Source organism: Ovis aries, chromosome 2, assembly GCF_016772045.2.
Source record: "Ovis aries strain OAR_USU_Benz2616 breed Rambouillet chromosome 2, ARS-UI_Ramb_v3.0, whole genome shotgun sequence".
Classification (NCBI taxonomy): domain Eukaryota; kingdom Metazoa; phylum Chordata; class Mammalia; order Artiodactyla; family Bovidae; genus Ovis; species Ovis aries.
Window position 1 is genome coordinate 177,970,708 of NC_056055.1, and position 20,361 is coordinate 177,991,068.

Here is a 20,361-nt window from a genome sequence, read left to right on the forward strand (position 1 = left end):
TCCCACTGCTGGGCATACACACCGAGGAAACCAGAATTGAAAGAGACAGATGTACCCCAATGTTCATCACAGCACAGTTTATAATAGCCAGGACATAGATGTCCATCAGCAGATGAATGGATAAGAAAGCTATGGTACATATACACAATGGAGTATTACTCAGCCATTAAAAAGAATACATTTGACAGTTCTAATGAGGTGGATGAAACTGGAGCCTATTATACAGAGTGAAGTAAGCCAGAAAGAAAAACACCCAGTACAGTATACTAACACATATATATGGAATTTAGAAAGATGGTAACGATAACTCTGAATGCAAGATAGCAAAAGAGACACAGATGTATAGAACAGTCTTTTGGACTCTGTGGGAGAGGGAGAGGGTGGGATGATATAGGAGAATGGCATTGAAACATGTATAGTATCATATATGAAGAGAATCACCAGTCCAGGTTCAATGCATAATACTGGATGCTTGGGGCTGGTGCACTGGGATGACCCAGAGGGATGGTACAGGGAGGGAGGTGGGAGGGGGAATTCAGGATTGGGAACACATGTATACCTGTGGCAGATTCATGTTGATGTATGGCAAAACCAATACAATATTGTAAAGTAATTAACCTCCAATTAAAATAAATAAATTTATATTAAAAAATAAAAATCCATCATGTTAGACTAGGTCTAGGGTTTGAAGTAAGATTTGAGACAAAAATTAATGCTAGTCAGCATGTGGGGGCTCAAGAAAAAGATGTTTGGTTAAATACAAAATAAATGAATTGTATTTTGTCTGAATACCCTAGTGGTAGCATGCTTAAACTTTTTAACCCTGCTAGTAGGCATCCAATGAAAGACTTTCTTGCAAGCATTTCTCTTTTCTCTAGCAGATGTGAGAAGGATGCTTGTCCGCTTATGGCCTTTGACCTGGCTGGATGGTCGCTGTTCTCCAAATGGGGTCATGTGGCATGTTTTTATAAGGGGGAGGCTCCAGGAGAAGGAGAGGTGCTGCACTGCCCCAGGTCCTTCAGCCTTCTTTCTGTTTGAACCACAGTCCCTTTCTTCTTGTCTTAAAATGAAGTTCAGTCATGGAGGTATCCTTGCTTAAACTGATACACTTTCTCAAAATGAGAGGATTGGGAGTCAGTAAAACACAGGGAGAAGCAATTTGCAAGTCACAGCAGCAGCTCTGGACAAACTGCACCGTGTAGGTGAAGAGAATATGGCGTGCATTTTAGCAGAAGCGGGTGGGTTATGATCTGGAAGCTTCTCGCATAGGAAATATGAGGGACTATTGAAACATTGCATTAGTGATTTAATTTTATGTGACTCGTCAGCAAATATACAAGTTAAAGTATATTTCTTAAAAACAAAAAGCATGATCAGCTTTTGGTTTAAAGAGCCTTATGAGTTACTAATTTGATTTGGGGAGAGTGACTTCTTGTTTTTGTGTTCATTTTGTTCCATTTCTGTCAAAAATGACATACTAAACTGAATATTTGATCACAAGAGTCACAAAAGAACACTTCAGTCTAATGGTCTGATCAGTTCCCAGAATGTCAGTAAGCAAAAGAGAGGGCAGGATTTGGGGAGAAAGAAAGGAGTGTGGACGAGTTCACTTTCCTTTACCTGCTGTTAGAATAAATTGCTCCCAGAGTGCCCTGGGATCCTGTTTCCTAATAATCCTTTCATTACTGAATGAATGAAGTTCTTTAGGGCTCAAATCATATTCTCTGATTGTGACATTATTAGGTTGTTTCCTGCCTTGAGGAGATTCAGGAAGCCATTATCTTTGAACATTTACTTCTAGAAGAATCTTTGTTTGTTGTGCAGGGAGACTGTCTCTATAAGACAAGGAAGCAGATCCAATGACAGTTCCCCAGTCATGTGCTCTTTAAAAGGGGGGTCTGTAACAAAGGTCTATCCCTGGGCACGGGGAGATTTTGTTTCAAATTCTCACTGATCCAGCTCTTAGATGGTTTTGAATTGTTATTCTCATGAATTCTTTTTTAATGTCCTTTTTTTCTGACTTGAAGTTTATGCCCCTTTTAAGCAAAACCTTTGTTTTCTTCCCCTAGAGAAAATACTATAGTGGTGGTGGTAATTAAGTGATATATATTATAAAACATGGAATATGTTTTTAATTAAATACAGTTCTTACATTTTTATCAATGTTATCTAAAATATATTGTTTGCATATGAATTTAGTTTATTTGTCTGATGTGTATAGGACTTAACACATAACTTATAGAACACTTAACACTTAACTTATAGAAAATAGTTCACTTAATATGTATTAAAATTTATTATATCTCACCAAGTATAATTTAGCCTAGACAGTTTTTAGTTATGATAGTTACTTGACCCATGCTTAGAGGATGAAAGGATTTAATCTCAGGTTAGACAAAAGTGGGGAAAAAAACAGAACTAGAAGATATTAATTAAGGTTAGTGTTTAATGATATGTTCAACAAATCAGCAACTTACAAGCAAGAAAACTCTGCCCATGCCTGACCTGGAAAAAGGAACTGAATTATTTTTAGTTCACATTTGGGAAGTGGCTAGTGTAATTGTTCTGTGTGCAGACTAGACTCATACACCAGCTATCAAAATAATAAAATAAAGTGTCACTGGACATTACACTACAATGGATGGTGCTTCACAGTCTTTGATTTTTAAAATAAGGGAGTTTACTAAATGATAATCTTTTTTAAAAATGTCATTAGGGAATAAATAATGGTATATTCTTATCAGGTTCAAAATATTTTTCTGTCACCAGATTCATAAAGGTTGTGAAAAGATGAGACAACTTAATTTTTTTTAATCAAGAATTAAGCTGAGTCCCTACAACTCTATTCCAAGCTGTAGCTTGGATATATAACTGGTTTTAATTAATCATGAATTTGTGCCAGAAAAGTGTTCATAGTGTTACTGTGGGTCTAGGCTGCTTGAGATTCTGTTTTAACAATTTTCTGTCCACGCCCTCTTTTTTCTTTCTTATTTTTTAAACTGTGAAGTCAAGAAGAAAGGGGAGAAGGTGAATAAATGTTTTTCTTTTTGATCCAGCAACTCATGCATAGAACTTTTAATTATACAGAAGAGATAATTCAGCAAGATATGCACTGAAACAGAATTGTATTCTAATTTATTTATGACAAAGACAAGATTTTATTTTAACTGAGTTTTAACTATTGGGCCATAATTAAGCCAAATTTTTATATAAATGATTAAAGTAAGGATTGACGTGAGAGAGACTTTCAGTCTCTTTGCTAAGGTAGGAAAAGAGTAGATTAATATTTAGGAGATGAGAGCCTAGTCTCTGCTGAGTGATCTTGGACAAGTTATTAACATTATCATTACCCTTCTCTTTTTTCCTACTTAAAATGTTTATATTTATTTATTTTGCTGTGCTTTGTCTTAGTTGCAGCATGTAGGATCTTCAGTCTTCCTAGCAGCATGCAGGTTCTTCCAGTTGTGGCATGTGGGATCTAGTTCCCTGACCAGGGATTAAACCCAGGCTCCCTGCTTTGGGAACTCAGTCTTAGCTGCTGAACCACCAGTGAATCCCTACTTTTCTTGTTTCTGATAGGTTTAGCAAATATCATGGAAAATCCACTACCATTAAAGAGGTTGTTTCTGTTTCTATAAAATGAAATTCAAAAGTGTTAAAATCACTTAATATTTCAGAATTTGTAACTTCTTCACAAACTTACTTTGTCTTTTCTACCTGGTCTTTCTAACCTCTCCACAGGTCAGAAATAATATTTGTGCTTTCTTGGGTTTAGCAGCTAATAGGTGTTCACAAATAACTCCTAATTAGGAGTTAAGACTCTACTTCATTTAAAACCATTTCCTTGAATGTAAATAAAGCCTAGTGGAAAAAGGATGCTGTTTTTACAGTCATGAAAATAGTTTAATCCTAACTCCCTATCCAACTAACCGTGATTGTGTGAGTAAGCCACTTAACCTTTCTGGGCCTCAGCTTTTTCATCTACCACAGAGGAATAATGATATTTTAAAAAGTGCATTGCTGCTGCCATATGCTCATTCATGTCTGACTCCTTGTGACCCCATGTACTGTAGCCTGTAAGGCTTCGCTGTCCATGAGATTCTCCAGGCAAGAATACTGGAGTGGGTTGCTGTATCTTCCTTCAGGGGATCTTTCCAGCCCCAGTTTGATCCAGGGATCAAACTTGCATCTCCTGCATTGCAGGAAGACTCTACCTACTGAGCCAAAAGTGCATTATAATGATTAATAGATGAGAGAGTTCTTTGACAAGCTTAAAGTACTACTAATCACCATTAATAAAATGAGATATGTGAAACTATTGGGAACGTATTTTGTTTTCCTAGATGGAGTCATGAAGAAGTGGCTTGTGTAAATGTGCAAAAAAAAATCATTCTCTGCATACTCATAATCAGTGTCCACTATCTTCTCCAAATCCTGAAAGGATAATGGTTCCACTCCCTGAGAAGGCAGAATTTCCCCAATTATAACCCAGGTTTGGATTAGCCCAGTTCATCTGCAGTGTCTTTTCTCTGATGTTAAGTAATGATGCACCATATGAGAAGCTGGCTTTCTCAACCACACTACCTTGGTTACTGTAAGGGTCTTACCACTTTCAGGAATTCATAGGCCCCTACAGCCCCTACAGCCCCTAGTTTGTCTTGCTAGATGCCCGAGAGAGAGAGAGGGCTTAGTCTGCTTCTCCCTACAACTCTTCTGAACTAGGATCATATTGAGTCGGTAGAATCCATGCTTTAGGATGGGACTTGAAGAGAAAACCGACTCAGGCTCTGGGCACAAGAGCACTGTGTTCACTGTGTTTCATTCAGGTGGCCTGCTCTCAGAATTCTGGTCCATGAATCCTCACAGATAAAATCCCAAGGACAAAGCCATTTGAATACAGTTTGAATACGCATTTTCATTGCTTGTTACAGAGTAAGCATTTAATATTAAAAAAATGAATCAATCAGAGATTCACATAATATTGTCTTCTGAGTGTTTACTTTATCCAGAATTGAAGGATAAATTAAGAATATATGATGTGGTTCTATACAAAATATTGTAGTTTACTTCAGAGGACAAAGCATGCATACATGAAATCTTTGAGGATTAAAATGGAGAATTTTAAAATGAAAGAATAACTATAGGGTTGTAAGAATTCATACAGGTAGGGTGCTAATAAGAAGTCTCTTAGGAAGTGAAACTTGAGGTGGATTTTGAAAGATGGATGGCCCATGAGAAGATGAAAGGCTGTTGGCATTCCAGAAAGTAGTTGTCTGGAAATGGAAATGAGTGTGTGTGTTTTACTCTTCTCTTTTAGGCTTGAGGGAGGAGGTACTGGAAAGGGGTACTGTGATGTGGGTGCTTAATAAGATTATGGCATACAATATATGGTATAATGTGACCTATAGAAATATTCATAAATGTGCATTAAGATGTATTTGTAAATGTATTAATTGAAATAGCAAAAATTTTGAAGCAATTTAAATTCCATCAGCAGAGGAATGTTTAAAAAATTTATGGTACATTCATATTACGGAATATTAGGAAGTAGTTGAAAAGAATAAAGTAGATCTTTGTGTGCTGACATAGAAAGATCACCATGGAAAGATGTAACAGTATATTAATGGTGAAAATGCATTCATGTAGGATTTGTCGACTCTGAAAATTGATTTTTAAAAAATCAAGAGAGTATTTCAGAAAAATTACTGGAGTGACATTGTGTCAAATTGAAAGTGAAGACGGATGTTGGAAGATGTTTGCAATAGTACAGACATGAGAGTCCAGGGATAGAGACCTGAATGGTAAACAAAAAGAGAGAGAAGCCAGGGCCATTCTGCAAAATGATCGTAGAGGACTTATGACAGATTCTTAATACAGGGGATAAAGGAGAGAGGAGAGAAGAGAGATTTCTAGGCTTTAAGCTTAGAGAATCATTTACTAAAGAATGATTTCTACTAACTGAATAAGACCCATGTTAATAGGAAACATTTATTAAATTATTTATTTATCCATCTATTTATTTTTGTTTGTTCATTTTTCAGAATGGAAGAAACAGTACGAAATTTACTACAAAGTCAAGGACCTCCAGAACAGAAAAAAGAAGAAACGGTTAATATAATGGTCTATCAGGTACACCACATGTCTTACTCTTGGCTGGGTACCGGTCAGCTTGTTTTGCTCAGATTTCTCTCTCTCTCTGTCCATTCTTACCTGGAGATAAATAAGAAAGGACGATCTGACCCCAGGGCTGAGAGCTACCCCACTTACCTCTGTTGGAGGAATCCTGTACACGTTTACTTCATTCATTCATTCCTTGTACTTTGTGAAAAAGAATCATAGATTTAGTTGTATGAGAGTGCAAAAAGTAAGTTTATAGTGATGCAGAGAGACCTAAAGAAGTATCACAGAATTCTGACCAGGGCTGTAAAAGAAGTCTCTGGGAATAAAGGGGAGGGAGTAATTCTTCCTGTTCAGGGAGGTAAGGAATACTTCTCAGTGCTCTCACATATAAAGTGGGCCTGAGGAATAGAGAAACAAGAGAAAGAACATTCCAGGCAGAGGGAAGCCTACATAAAGGGGCAGTGGTGTGAGTGTGCATGACAGACTCCTGGAGAGGAAGATGATCCCAGGATGCTGAAGATCTCTTGAGGTTATGCCTGTCTGCTCCGCTTATGTGTGTGGCCTTGTGCCTCAGGCCGCATTAACTCTATAGACATCCAAAGAGAGCCAGTGGTCAGTAGACTAACAAGTTGTCACCTTTTGATAACCCTTATCCCCTGGTGCTTTAGCACTAGTTACATGAGGGGCTTTCCTGGTGGTCCATTGGTTAAGAAGCCACCTGCCAATGTGGGAGGCATGGATTTGACCCCTGCTTCTGGAAAATGCCACATGCTGCATGGCAACCATGTCTCTGTGCCCCATCTACTGAACCTAGAGCTCTAGAGCCTACGAGCTATAGCTACTGAGCCCATGCACCACAACTACTAAAACTTAAGTGCCTAAAGCCCGTGCTCTACAAGAGAAACCACCTCAATGAGAAGCCCTTGCACTGCGACTAGAGAGCAGGCCCTGCTCTCCACAATTAGAGAAAGCCAGTGCGCAGCAGTGAAGACCCAGCATAGCCAAAAATAAATAAATCTTTAACATAAAACAAAAAACACTAGCAAGGTGACCAGGCCAGGAAGCTGGGCATCTAATCTGAGCATGACCCAAGTTGGCCACACAGATGAGAAGAGTCTGATAGCAGAAAGAGGCCCAGACATTCTATCTAGATCAATGGAAGACTTTTACTGAAAAGTCCTTAAAATCACAAATAAACACCCAATATCCATTGCACAGCTATGCATAGAGAGCTTTTAAAAGCTAAAAAAGTCAAGGGAATGGGCTAACGTTTAAGATGATCATTGGGTGGCCCCAGGTTTTGGCTAGCTAAGAAAGCAAGTGGGTTTGGAGAGGCAAAGAAAGGAACCCAGCTGGTAAATGGTCATTTCACACTAGCTTCCCTGAATTCACAGGTTCTGGGCTCTACAACCCAACTTATGATGACAATATTGAGAGGAGTCTGATAATAAAAGTCACAGTATCATATAAAGTGAAGAAATCTAGGTAAAGTTAGTCTTAAGAAGTCTATGTGTGTGTTTACTCTCTAAGTAGTGTCTGACTCTTTGTGACCCAAGGGACTGTAGTGCACCGGCCCTCTGTGTGTGGTATTTTCCAGGCAAGAATACTGGAGTGGGTTTGCTGTTTCCTTCTCCAGGGCATCTTTCCAACTCAGGGATCAAACCTACCATTTCTTTGCCACTTACAGGCTGTTTCTTTACAGCTGAGCTACCGATGAAGCGCCTAAGTCTGCGTCCTAAATCACTGACTCTTGAGACATCTACAGGTCTACAATCTGACACCGGGTTCCATCTCCAGTGAAAACAGTGTGGAGTGTTGACTTAAGTTAACTCAGAGGAGATTAAAGTTAGCTCCATAAACACAGTAGAAAAACCACTAAAATCTGTTTCTAGGGAAAAGGTTGAGATTCTTCTTGAGGTCATCTTCACGTGGGGAAGGCATGCCCAGCTTTTCCTAGTGTGTGGTCGCCTGCAGTTAGGATATGGTTTTAAGTGCTTCTAGGTCTGAATCTTTCCTAGTAGTAATATCTTCTTTGGCAGAAAATTGAAGTATAAGTTAAAAAAAAAACCAAAAAACCCAGATTGACTCTGCATTAAATGGTTCTGTTTAACCTTAAAGAATCATAGTCTCTGCCCCCTGGTAACACCTGGCTTCAATTAGAACGAAGTAACTCAGCATTCCTTCTGTGCTTTTTCCCGAGTCCTCAGTGTGGCTCTGTTTCATCCAAGTTCTTATTTTCTCTTAATCATTCTTTGCTTATCTCTTTACCACCCATTAGCCAAGTCTGTAGTATAGACACTTATCATCAGAATTCATTTTATGAAACCAGAAGCTTCTTAGAAAAACAGAGAATGTTTTTTAACAATGTGTTTTAAAAGCTATTTCCTCTTTGAGAGTTGCTACTTGGAGGCGGGGCCCACTGTGGCGCTGATGAATAGTTGAGCAGGCCCTCTAACCTCGCTGTAACTTTCTGGCATTAGTGGTCTCAGGGTAACTGGTAACCATTGCCTGGTAATGTGTTGTGTGGTAATGGCACCCGACAATGGCTGCCTGTAAGGGCTGTGCACTGTCCCACTCTGTTACGATTCCCCCTTTTTGTTGATGCTTCTCAATTTTAAGGAGAATACCCGGGCTTTTTGGCCAATAGTCGATGGAGGGGTTGTCCTTAGGAGAGTGAAGTAGGAGACCTCAGGCCAGCAGGTGAGCTGGGGAGGAGGCAAGGCACAGGGAACAGGCTGGGGGTTGTGTCCTGCCAGGCCCCAGAGCCCTGGCCAAGGTTGGCCCGGCCCTTGAGTTGCCTGTAAATCTCTCCCCTATTCCTGCCTCTGTGACCTAATATCAATGGGAGTCTGCCTGGGGCTCGGTCTTTGGTACATGGCCTGTGCCATCTGAGGTGTCTGAGGACCAGCTGGGTCCTAAACCCCTGGCTCCCTCAGCAACAACAGCTGGGCAGGGTCTGGGTATGTGGCCCTAGGGAACCAGCTGAGATCAGCCTCCTCTCAGCCAGGACCTGGACCTTGGAGGGTGAAAGTTGTGCCTCAGGTCCTTGCCTGTTCTTGTCAGAACAGGGAATAATCTTACTTGGTGGAAGTTTACAGGAACATCATTACCTGACCATGACCTGACCTCAAGAACAGAGGTTCTAACACCAAGAAGTTTGCAACAACTACCCACACCCCTCCCTCACCTTTCCTAGAAAAGGGCTTTGCTGAAAGCTTTGCGGGAATTTGGGGGTTTTAAGGCAGGTAGCTCAGCTGGTAAAGAATCCGCCTGCAATGTGGGAGACCTGGGTTCAGTCCCTGGGTCGGGAAGATCTCCTTGAGGAGGGCATGGCAACCTACTCCAGTATTCTTACCTGGAGAATCATGATGGACAGAGGAGCCTGGTGGGCCACAGTCCCTGGGGTGAAAGTGTCAGACACGACTGAGCACCCATCTCCTTGCATTGGCCTACAATAAACATTTCTCTACTCCAAACTCAAAAAAAACCCCCCAAAACAACAAAAAACCTGTTTCCTCTTAATAGTCCAGTCTGTTAGATTTGGGAAGTCAACTCTCCTCTCTAGGGAGGAGACAGTTACTAACATGAATTCATGCTCCACAGAAGGGATTTTTCAGCTATTGCTCTCATTGGCCTTAGGTTCACTATCAGGAAAATAGGAGAGGAATTTGGGTTACATGAACCATAAAGGTCATTTGTAGATTGAACAGTTATTTATTGAGTTTTTATTGTGAATTAGGCACAACTTTGCCCTCTGGGGATTCAGAACATGAGAACAGAGAAGGGCGGCCCTGAGTCCCACGGAGATCCCTGTCACCTCCGTCATCACAGTGTTCTAAATATGGGAACAGTAGTGAAACCAGTTGTGCAAGGTATATGTGATGAAACCAGTGGACTGCATAGGTAACACTCTCTGAGATCATATTCTGTGGGGTAAGAGCTGGGAAATTTATTGTTTCATAATATGAAGGGTTATTGGCACACCTGACTCAAATTTTCCAACAGTAAGATTTCTCTGACATGAATTAGAGGCCCATGCAGAGCTGAGGTCCACAGGAAGGCTGAAGTGGATTTTATTTTCCATTGTTGAAGTGTATGTCTTGAGGCTTTTGTCTTTGAGTTAATATAGTAACAGTAGCGTAATAGCTTTCTAGGTTCCATACCCTGCTAACTGCTGGCATGCATTGAAAGGTGGTCCTGGTTCATTCAAGGGGCATGTTCCTGAAGACTTCTCCGAGTTGGTTACTTGTATCATGTAGAGCTTGTATAATTTCATCTAGACCCGCTGGAAAGTCAGTAGTCGTTTTTGTTCTCCAGCTAAGACAAACCTGCCTGTGGCTATCAGTGGTTTCACCAGCTTTGTCACTGTGCACTTCCTGACTTTTTTTTTTTTATTTTGGAGAATTTGCATAATTTCAAGGTTTGGGCATCAAGTGACATAAACAGCATTTTTATGTGATCACAGTTTAAAATAGACCTAGTTCAGGGTCCCATTGACTGTGGACTGGATTGTAGCTTAGTCCCCACAACAACCGTGCAGGAAGTACTGTCACTATCCCCACCTTACAGATGAGGACATAGACTCCCAGAGGTGAGCTTTTGCCCCAAAATGCAGCTGGAAATAGCTTAGAAGGGACTTGAACCCTAGCTGGTCTGACTCCTTGGCCTTAACTCCTTATGCAGATAAATTCTGGAGGGATGAAATCATGGAGCCCAAGTTACTCTGCTAAATGGGACCTGAACCTAGGCCTTCCCACTGTCTGCCTAGAGCTCTCTCCAGTCATTCATTTACTTGCTCCTTCATTCATATAGTTATTTACATTTGCAACTATGTATATTGTTTCCTGTAGCTGCTGTAGCAAACTTAATGGCTTAAAACTGCACAAATGTATTGTCCTATAATTCTGCTGGTCAGAGTCTAGAATCACAATAGCAGCAGGGCTACATTCTTTCTGGAGGTTTCAGGACAGAATTATTTCCTTGTTTTTTTCCAGCTTCTAGCATTCTTTGGCTTTTGGCCTCTCCCTCCATCTTCAGAGTACATCACTGCAAACTCTGGTTCCATTGTCATGTCTCCTTTTTCTGGCCCATCCCCCTAGTCCAGGATAATCCCCTATCTCCAGATATTTAATTTAATCACATTTGCAAAGTCTCTTTTGCCATAGAAGGTAAAGGAAGCACATTCACAGGTTTTGAGGCTTGGTAGAATGTGGACATTTAAGTGAGGGAACATTATTCTGTCTACTACACTAAATAGCACATTAATCTAGCAGGCTGGAGGTACCTAGCTGACACCAAGCTAAGTGCTAGAGGTAGAAAGATGCCTTCTCTTGGAAAGCTCAGCTTATAGGATGCTGGAAACTAGGGAGGAAAGGCAGATAATTGAATATGTGCCACTCTGTGATAGGAGCCCAGAGGGCAGCCTGCTTGAGTTCTGGGAACAAAAAGGAAGATGCCACCACACCTACTGCTCTGCTCTCCCTGGAGGCTCTGCTCCTGCCTAGGACTTCTTTTCAGTAATTGATTTCCCTTTCCCTTTAGCCTCTGATATCATGGACCCAAGAGTCATGTGCACCACAGCCTGCCTTTCACAGAGCATCTTATATCTCTGGTATTTTAATACAACTTTGACTGTCAGGACACATGTGTTTGGTGCTTTTACAGTTGTCAAAGTGCTTACAGAGAATGGGTCTCATTTGTTCATTTTAGCAGTCTCTAAAGTAGAGATTATCCTGCTCATTTTTAAGGATGAGTCTCAAAGAAGCCTGATTGAACTCCGGTAAATGCTAAGTGGTAAAACTAGAAAGAAATCTCAGGCTTTCCTAAGTGAGAAACATAGAATGAAACTGAGAAGTTACCAGTGAGATAATCGGATGGTGCAGGAGGGAACAGACACAGACTTCCCTGCTCACAAAATCCTTGTCTCAAAATACAAAAAAATCAGTGAAAGGAAAATGAAATCAATTAATAAGCCATATAATATTTGCACCTGACATTTCTTTTGTGGGAGAGACAAGCCCATGAGTGAGAGAAATATTATCAATATACGGAGGGAAAGTGACATACCTAGCACCTTGGACAGATTCCTTTCATTACAGGAAAATAAAAGACTCCAAAGGATTTTCTGTAAAGGAGGCTGAAAAGGAGAAACATCTTCTGTTTCTCTCTTCTTGTGTTTCTTTCTCCAACTCTTCTTTTTCCTAGGCATTTGGGGGTTTCTTCTGTGTTATATAGTGTATTCTTGAAACCTCTGTAACCATTTCATTTAGTTGAGTAGTTAGGAAGCATATTAGATAAAACATTCATGATTCAATATGAGCAAGGGCAATTAAGCATAAATGAAATGGAGCAGTTCGTTGAGAGGACATTATTCCTTCAGCTTCATCTGTCAAAATATTTCAACCTAGACAACCTAAGATACAGGGAACTTTAATCCTGATGATACATTACCCATTAGAGTCCTCTTGTGTCTGTAGCTACCTTTTGTGTTGCTTTGTTGTAGCTAAAACTAGATTTAGCTGTAGATTTCTTCTTGTCTCTGCTTCTCTCTATGCAACATGAATTTGAACCCACATTAGCTCATTTATTTAGAAAGAAAAAAGTAGACAGGTAAGTGCAAACAGAAATGAGGGGTGGAAAGAGACCTGCGTGTGGGTACAGCTTCTGCCACTTAAGTCTGCCAGGACTTTTGACCTCAAGATTGTGTGTGTGTGAATGAAGAGGTTTGGGACTAGATTAATAATCACAAACCCAAAAACCTACAGATGCCAAAAAACACAAATGTTTAAAATGGTCTAGGTATGAGAACAATGGCACCCCACTCTAGCACTCTTGCCTGGAAAATCCCATGGGTGGAGGAGCTTGGTGGGCTACAGTCCATGGGGGTCACACAGAGTTGGACACGACTGAGCGACTTCACTTTCACTTTTCACTTTCATGCACTGGAGAAGGAAATGGCAACCCACTGCAGTGTTCTTGCCTGGAGAATCCCAGGGACAGGGGAGCCTGGTGGGCTGCCGTCTATGGGGTCGCACAGAGTCGGACACGACTGAAGCAACTTAGCAGCAGCAGCAGCAGCACGTATGAGAAGAATTATGTGTCCTCTGGGGGGTTACAGGCTATTTTCCCACTTTTGGTAAGGAAATCGGTGATGTTTGTTTGCTATTCAAAGGCAAAAAAACCCTTGGTTTTAAAAACCACAGTAGCATCATACACCTGGTTTATCGTCAAAGGGCAATAGTGATGGACAGGGTGGCAAACTGACCGAAGAGTCTGTCTGGTCTAAAGGCAGTCACAGTCCCGCTGCAGCAGATTCAGATGACTCAGAATGACACAATATGACAGATGTTTCAAAAGATGAAAGTTCAAGTGTTTTATGAGCAGTTTCTTAATCTGTAAATAATGGCGCATATATATATATAAAGCAGAGTAAGTGAAACGTGCTAGACTCAGGGCAACAACACTCAGCACAGAAAAATGCTTTTGTGTGTTTTTTCTTGCTCTTAGAACTCTGAGATTTTGATGCTTCTGTGCAGTCCTGTGAGACCTGGTCTACACAAAGTGCAGCACGAAGCGCACACCTACAGCACCACCACCCCTGCTTCTGACACGTGCTGAGCAGCTATGTACTGGTCACAGTCCAGTCATTTCACAAGTGTGAGCTCACTGAGTTTTCACAGGAACCATTTGAAATGTCTCCATTTTACAAAAGAGGAAACTGAGGCATAGAGCAGTTAGACCGTCTGCCCAAAGTTGCACATCCCCAGGGTTCTGTCCCTTGAGTGGCCTGGTGCCCTCTTGGCAGCAGAGCAGGTTGCCGCAAGGATGGGGCACAGGAGCTTCGTCAGGAGATGCCCTTGGCCCGGCACAGCAGCAGTGTTGCGATGGTCCACAGCCAGTTTTCTTCACCCCTTTACTCAGCACGTCTTTGTGGACAGCCCTGGGTTGTGTGGCATCTGAGCCCAGCTCCCTCTCTTCCAGTGAGGGTCTAAGCTCAGTTACTGATCCCTTAGCCAATGTTTAAAGCATTACTGTCTGATAACCCAGTTATTTCCATTTTCAATGATCTAATTGAAAATCAAAATGAATTTTTCCTTAAATAGTTCCTTAAAAAGTAGAATTAAATGAGATTCACGGGGTCGCAAAGAGTCGGACACAACTGAGCGACTGAACCGCACTGAACTGAAGCAGCTGATGCTTGGGGAAAGGAAATCTTTATAGTCATTCTAAAATCTGTCAAACATCAAATACATAGCCAGATTCTTTTATGTACACAAAGCATGTGACACGGGCTGAGGTCTTTCTCACTGAAGCCCAAGTCCTGCCTAGCAGAGGTGTTAACATTGGTTCATAATTTAGAATTTTTTAATTGAAGTGTAGTTGATTTATAATGTTGTGTTAGTTTCAGGTGTACAGCAAAGTGAGTAGGTTTTATGGTTGCCAAAAAGAGGAGGGGAGAGAGAAATTGGGAGTGTGGGATTAACATATACGCATTACTATGTATAAAATAGACAATCAATAATAACTTATACTGTATAGCGCAGAGAACTATACTCATTATTTTGTAATAATCTATAAGGAAAAAGAATCTGAAAAAGACTATGTGTGTATACACACACACATACGCACACACAGAGATTATTTTCCCTCCTCTTTTTGGTAACCGTAATTTTTTTTTCTATGTCTTTGGGTGTATTTCTGTTTTGTATATAAGTTCACTTGTACCATTTTTTTTTAGACTCCACATATAAGCGATATTTGCCTTTTTTTGACATACTTCACTTAGTATTGTAACCCTAGGCTAGGTCCCTCCTTGTTGCTGCAAATGGTTTTCTTTTTGTGGCTGAGTAATAAGTCTTGTATATACATACCACATCTTCTTTATCCATTCATCTTTGATGGACATTTAGGTTGCTTTTGTGTCTTGGCTATTGTGAATAGTGCCTCTATGAACATTGAGGTGCATGAATCTTTCCAAATTATGGTTTTCTCCAGGTATATGTCCAGGAGTGGGATTAATGGATAATACGGTAACTCTACTTGTAGCTTTTTTCAGGAACCTCCATACTTCTCTCCATAGTGGCCTCACCAGTTTACATTCCCACCAGCAGTGTAGGAGGGCTCCTTTTTCTCCACACCCTCTCCAGCATTTACAATTTATAGATTTTTTTTGATGTTGTCTGTTCTAACCAGTGTGAGGTGATATCTCACTGTAATTTTACTTTGCATTTCTCTAATAATTAGTGACATTGAGCATCTTTTCATGTGTCTTTTAGCCATCTGGATCTCTTCTTTGGAGAAATGTTTATAAATGATTATTCTTATCAGGGATAGGATTTTTGTTTTGTTTTGTTTGCTTTAAACTTCACCTTCTTTCCCTATAATTACTTAAATGTACTTTAGGCAAATAAAAAAATTTGAGTGCACTAGAAAGAAAAGTTAGGGCTGAAAAATTAAATAATCACAAAAGAGTCCTTTCTAAGAAAGCTTTTCAAAGCAACAATATTCCTCCTATGTTTAAAGTGTGGATTTCCAAGCTTCTATCATAATCTCATTTTGTTTTTGTGAACATGCATAAATGCAAAACAAAACTTCTGTTTGTGGTTCTCAGGAGCAGCAAAGTTCCAGTCTCTGTTTCCTGGCTGAGTATACAGATCACCTTAGGAAACCTTAGATTCAGCTATGTAGGCAACTTCTTCTATCTTCAGACTTAGAACAGTCTGTCTTTTTTTGGTTATTTATGAGTCTGATGGGTAATTTTGATTTATCTGGTCCACAGATGTGTTGGAGACCAGTGAGATACCTCAAACCCCACCCAGAATACCACCCCTATTTCCTCATTTTGCAAAGGAGGAAATGGAGATGAAGTTCAGAGTGCGTTATGTGCTCTTGTACTGCATCTTTCACTGACTCTTTCAGTGACGTACGTACTTCAGTAAGTGCTCCGGCAGTTAATTAGCTAAGAGATCTGAACACTTTAGAACTCTACAGAGAGCTTGACTGTAATTCATACTGGTTATTCAGAAGTGTTTCTGTTTCTTTTTTTTTTTTTTTTTTTTTTGGCCTGAACAAAATGTGATAAACAAATGCAAATCCATAGGTCACCAGTGAGTACATTCAGTGAGTACATTCTCCCCCCTGGGGGGAAATAATTTTGATTTCATTTCCTCCCCAGTGGGGGGGAAATGATCTGAAATTCTACTGAGTGGCTGTTGAGAGACTGGTTAAGTCTTTACACAGGTATTTATAAAATTCTGACACCCAGTGGAATGGGAAATATTTTTATTGAGTGCTTTTATTTATGTGTATGGCCTGTAATCTCAGGAAGTCTCAAGTGTGTTTGATTCTGTTTGAAGAAATTTTGGCCTTTTCTCTGAATTGCTGTGAACTTTGAATTGCTGCTGAAGTGGGTAATGGTAATAAAGGGAGTATTTTTATTGTGTGTTAAGTTTTAAAGGGCTGAAAATGTTCCTTGAGGAAGTGGTTTTCTTCCTTCCTTTTATTTTAAGGAACATGCTCTATTCATATATTAAGTTTAGATAAAGGAGGGAGAATTTCTTAAAGGCAAAGTGTCATCAGTATAGTCAAAGTCATTGTCCTTCATAAAATATCTCTTTTCTCTTTGAAAGTATCTATATGATGAATGTATGATTTTACACCCTATAGAAACACTTTCCAGAATTCCAGAAGTTATGAAAACATCTTTGTTAGCACACTGACTAAGGAGAGGGTTCACCTCTGTAATTTCAAAGTCTATGAAATACTTTGAAAGAAGTAGAGGGGTATCAAATATCACTCAGAATTTGAGTAGTTACTTCTCTCCTTGGGAATTTTAAATTCCTGGTTTAATAGGTTCTGACTCTTCTTTCTCATTCTCAATTTCTGCCTACATTCTATGTGCAGACATGAATACGTTCCCCATTGGATATTTTGACCCAGAGTTGAACTCTTATGAAGTAAAAGCAGAATACAGACTCTCTGTTAAAATAAATATAATCTATGAGTAAGATGGTGCCCTGAAAAATCACCTTCTCTTCCTATAGGTGAGCTGCTTTCCTCAGCTGATCTTAGCAGAGGGTCAGACTTTGTTTTAGAAACCCCAAGTGGGGTCTCAAGTTGGGAGATTGTGTGGGTAGAAATCAAAAGATGTTGCCCTTTCGTAAGTGTGTGGGTTGTCTAATACTTTGGGCTCATCAGGTCATCAACTAGTCGTATCAGTTATTTCTTCCTCTTAGGAAATAGATGAGTTTGAACAGAGCAAAATCATGATGATACCAATCCTTGAACTTTGATCCTATTTTCTTAACTCACCTGAAGCTACAAAACAAAACTTTTCTGGTTTTTTAGGGCTTGGCTTATCAATGCTTTATGAAATGGAGATAAAATTATGTGTAGGGAAAAATGGACAATGTTGGAATTAGAAAATAGTAAAGAAAGAAGTGGAAAGTGCTTGCTAGGGGAAAAAAACTTTTATTGCTGAAATCTCTCTTACACTGTAACCTTTCAGCTATATTGTCATTGATTTTGCCTGCACCAGCCAACACAGCATGGCAATGAAGAAGAATCACTGAATGTGGGGTGAGAGGAAGATGGTCTGGCCTGGGGTCTGCAGTCTCCGTTGAAGCAGTCTGGACATTTCAGGGGAGCTAAACCCAGGGTCAGGTTTCCTGACATGATTGGCCTTTTTAATGATATCTTCTCCCACTCTACAATTTTGTCATCCCTGTACCCTATCTACCAATATTTTCTCACTCAGATATGTTTCTCTGAAATTGTATCCATTAAAATATCATTCTATGTAAGAAATAAAGAGTCAAGAAGATAAATATTTAAGGGAAGGTCCTTCAGATGTTAGCAGGAACCAGTTAAATCTGTGGGCTTTGCTCTATCAATTCATCTCAGAAAACTGAAACTTGGAGCTTGAGAGATGAAAGGAAAAGAGACAGGAAAATAATTTTCCTAGAAGAGCTTATAATCCTCTATGTTTGTTAAGTTTGGCCGAGGCTACACCATGGAGGGAAGTACCAAGAAAGAAGTGTTAAGAAGCAGCATAGGGGTACAGAAGGGAAAAGAAAGCCAGCAAAATCAATTTGCAAATTTCAGCCATCATTTCTATGGTTTGCTAGATGCTGTGCTATACTGTTCTTAGTCGCTCAGTCATCCAACTCTTGCGACCCACCAGGCTCCTCTGTCCATTGGGATTCTCCAGGCAAGAGTACTGGAGTGGGTGGCCATGCTCTCCTCCAGGGGATCTTCCCAACCCAGGGACTGAACCACGTCTCCCACATTGCAGGCAGATTCTTCACTGTCTCAGCCACCAGGGAAGCCCAAGAATACTGGAGTAGGTAGCCTATCCCTTCTCCAGGGCATCTTCCCGTCCCAGGAATTGAACTGGTGTCTCCTTTGCTAAGTGCTATATACATACAAAGGCGAGTGAAACCTCTTTGTCTTCCTGCCATGATACGCTCAGAACCCAAATATCAGGCTGATACTGTCATACTGTGGGTCTGGTCTACTGCTCAAGTGTCATTACTGCGTAACTTCTGCGAAATGTACCAGGTATCAAACTGAGAAATTCAAAGGAAATTTTGGAGCGAGCATATTAAGTCAGGGTCTTACAATGGCCTATATTCTTCTCTTACCTGTTTAAAGAAACAGGCAAATATCTGTAAACAATTCATGATGATTCCATTATTTTGCAAACTGATCAAAATATGTTTTTCCAAATGCATTTTGTTTGGTAGGTTTACCCCCACACCCTGATAAATTTTGTATTGATGCTAAATTAATGAAGTAGCAGAATAAATTCATTTCTCCCCATTAAAGCCAAGTCTATGCCTTAGTCTGTAGTAAGCTTCTACTGTAAGTGATGATCTGGAAACAATGCCATTGCAAGTGTTCTCCAACAACCATTTTTTATTTCATTTACAAAATAACTGTAAATATAATTCTTAAGATATGAATTAGGCTGTATTTCTCTTGAGTCAGTTCAGTTCAGTATAGTTGCTCAGTCATGTCCGACCCTTTGCGACCCTATGAACCACAGCATGCCAGGCCTCCCTGTCCATCACCAACTCCTGGAGTCCACCCAAACCCATGTCCATTGAGTTGGTGATGCCATCCAACCATCTCATCCTTTATCGTCCCCTTCTCCTGCCCTCAATCTTTCCCAGCATCACAGTCTTTTCAAATGAGTCAGCTCTTCGCATCAGGTAGCCAATGTATTGGAGTTTCAGCTTTAGCATCAGTCCTTCCAATGAACACCCAGGACTGATCTCCTTTAGGATGGATTGGTTGGATCTCTTTGCAGTCCAAGGGACTCTCAAGAATCTTATCCAACACCACAGTTCAAAAGCATCAATTCTTCGGCGTTCAACTTTCTTTATAGTCCAATTCTCACATCCATATATGACCACTGGAAAAACCATAGCCTTGACTAGACAGATCTTTGTTGGAAAAGTAATGTCTCTGCTTTGTAACATGCTATCTAGGTTGGTGATAACTTTCCTTCCAAGGAGTAAGCGTCTTTTAATTTCATGGCTGCAATCACCATCTGCAGTGATTTTGGAGCCCAGAAAAATAAAGTCAGCCATTGTGTCCACTGTTTCCCCATCTATTTGCCATGAAATGATGGGACCGAATGCCATGATCTTAGTTTTCTGAATGTTGAGCTTTAAGCCAACTTTTTCACTCTCCTCTTTCACTTTCATTAAGAAGCTCTTTAGTTCTTCTTCACTTTCTGCCATAAGGGTGGTGTCATCTGCATATCTGAGGTTATTGATATTTCTCCCGGCAATCTTGATTCCAGCCTGTGCTTCTTCCAGCCCAGCCTCATGATATACTCTGCATAGAAGTTAAATAAGCAGGGTGACCATATAGAGCCTTGACGTACTCCTTTTCCTATTTGGAACCAATCTGTTGTTCCATGTCCAGTTCTAACTGTTGCTTCCTGACCTGCATACAAGTTTCTCAAGACGAAGATCAGGTGGTCTGGTATTCCCATCTCCTTCAGAATTTTCCACAGTTTATTGTGATCCACAGATTCAAAGGCTTTGGCATAGTCAATAAAGCAGAAATAAATTTTTTTTCTGGAACTCTCTTGCTTTTTCCATGATCCAGCGGATATTGGCAATTTGATCTCTGGTTCCTCTGCCTTTTCTAAAACCAGCTTGAACATCTTGAGTAATTATGTCTAAGTTTTTCAAATCCAACTATTATTGGATTTTTTCTTCTCTATAATTT

General features: G+C 40.2%; 1 protein-coding gene across 28 annotated transcripts in view; it reads left to right on the forward strand.

The window, feature by feature from the left end:
- NCKAP5 (NCK associated protein 5) overlaps positions 1 to 20,361 on the forward strand; it is a 1,152,446-nt gene that overhangs the window by 794,878 nt on the left and 337,207 nt on the right. For all 28 annotated transcript variants that reach the window (XM_060410117.1, XM_060410132.1, XM_060410119.1 and 25 more), the window contains one exon: positions 6,042 to 6,129. In XM_060410117.1, the coding sequence (XP_060266100.1) occupies positions 6,042 to 6,129 (88 nt within the window). The remainder of the gene's footprint in view (positions 1 to 6,041; positions 6,130 to 20,361) is intronic.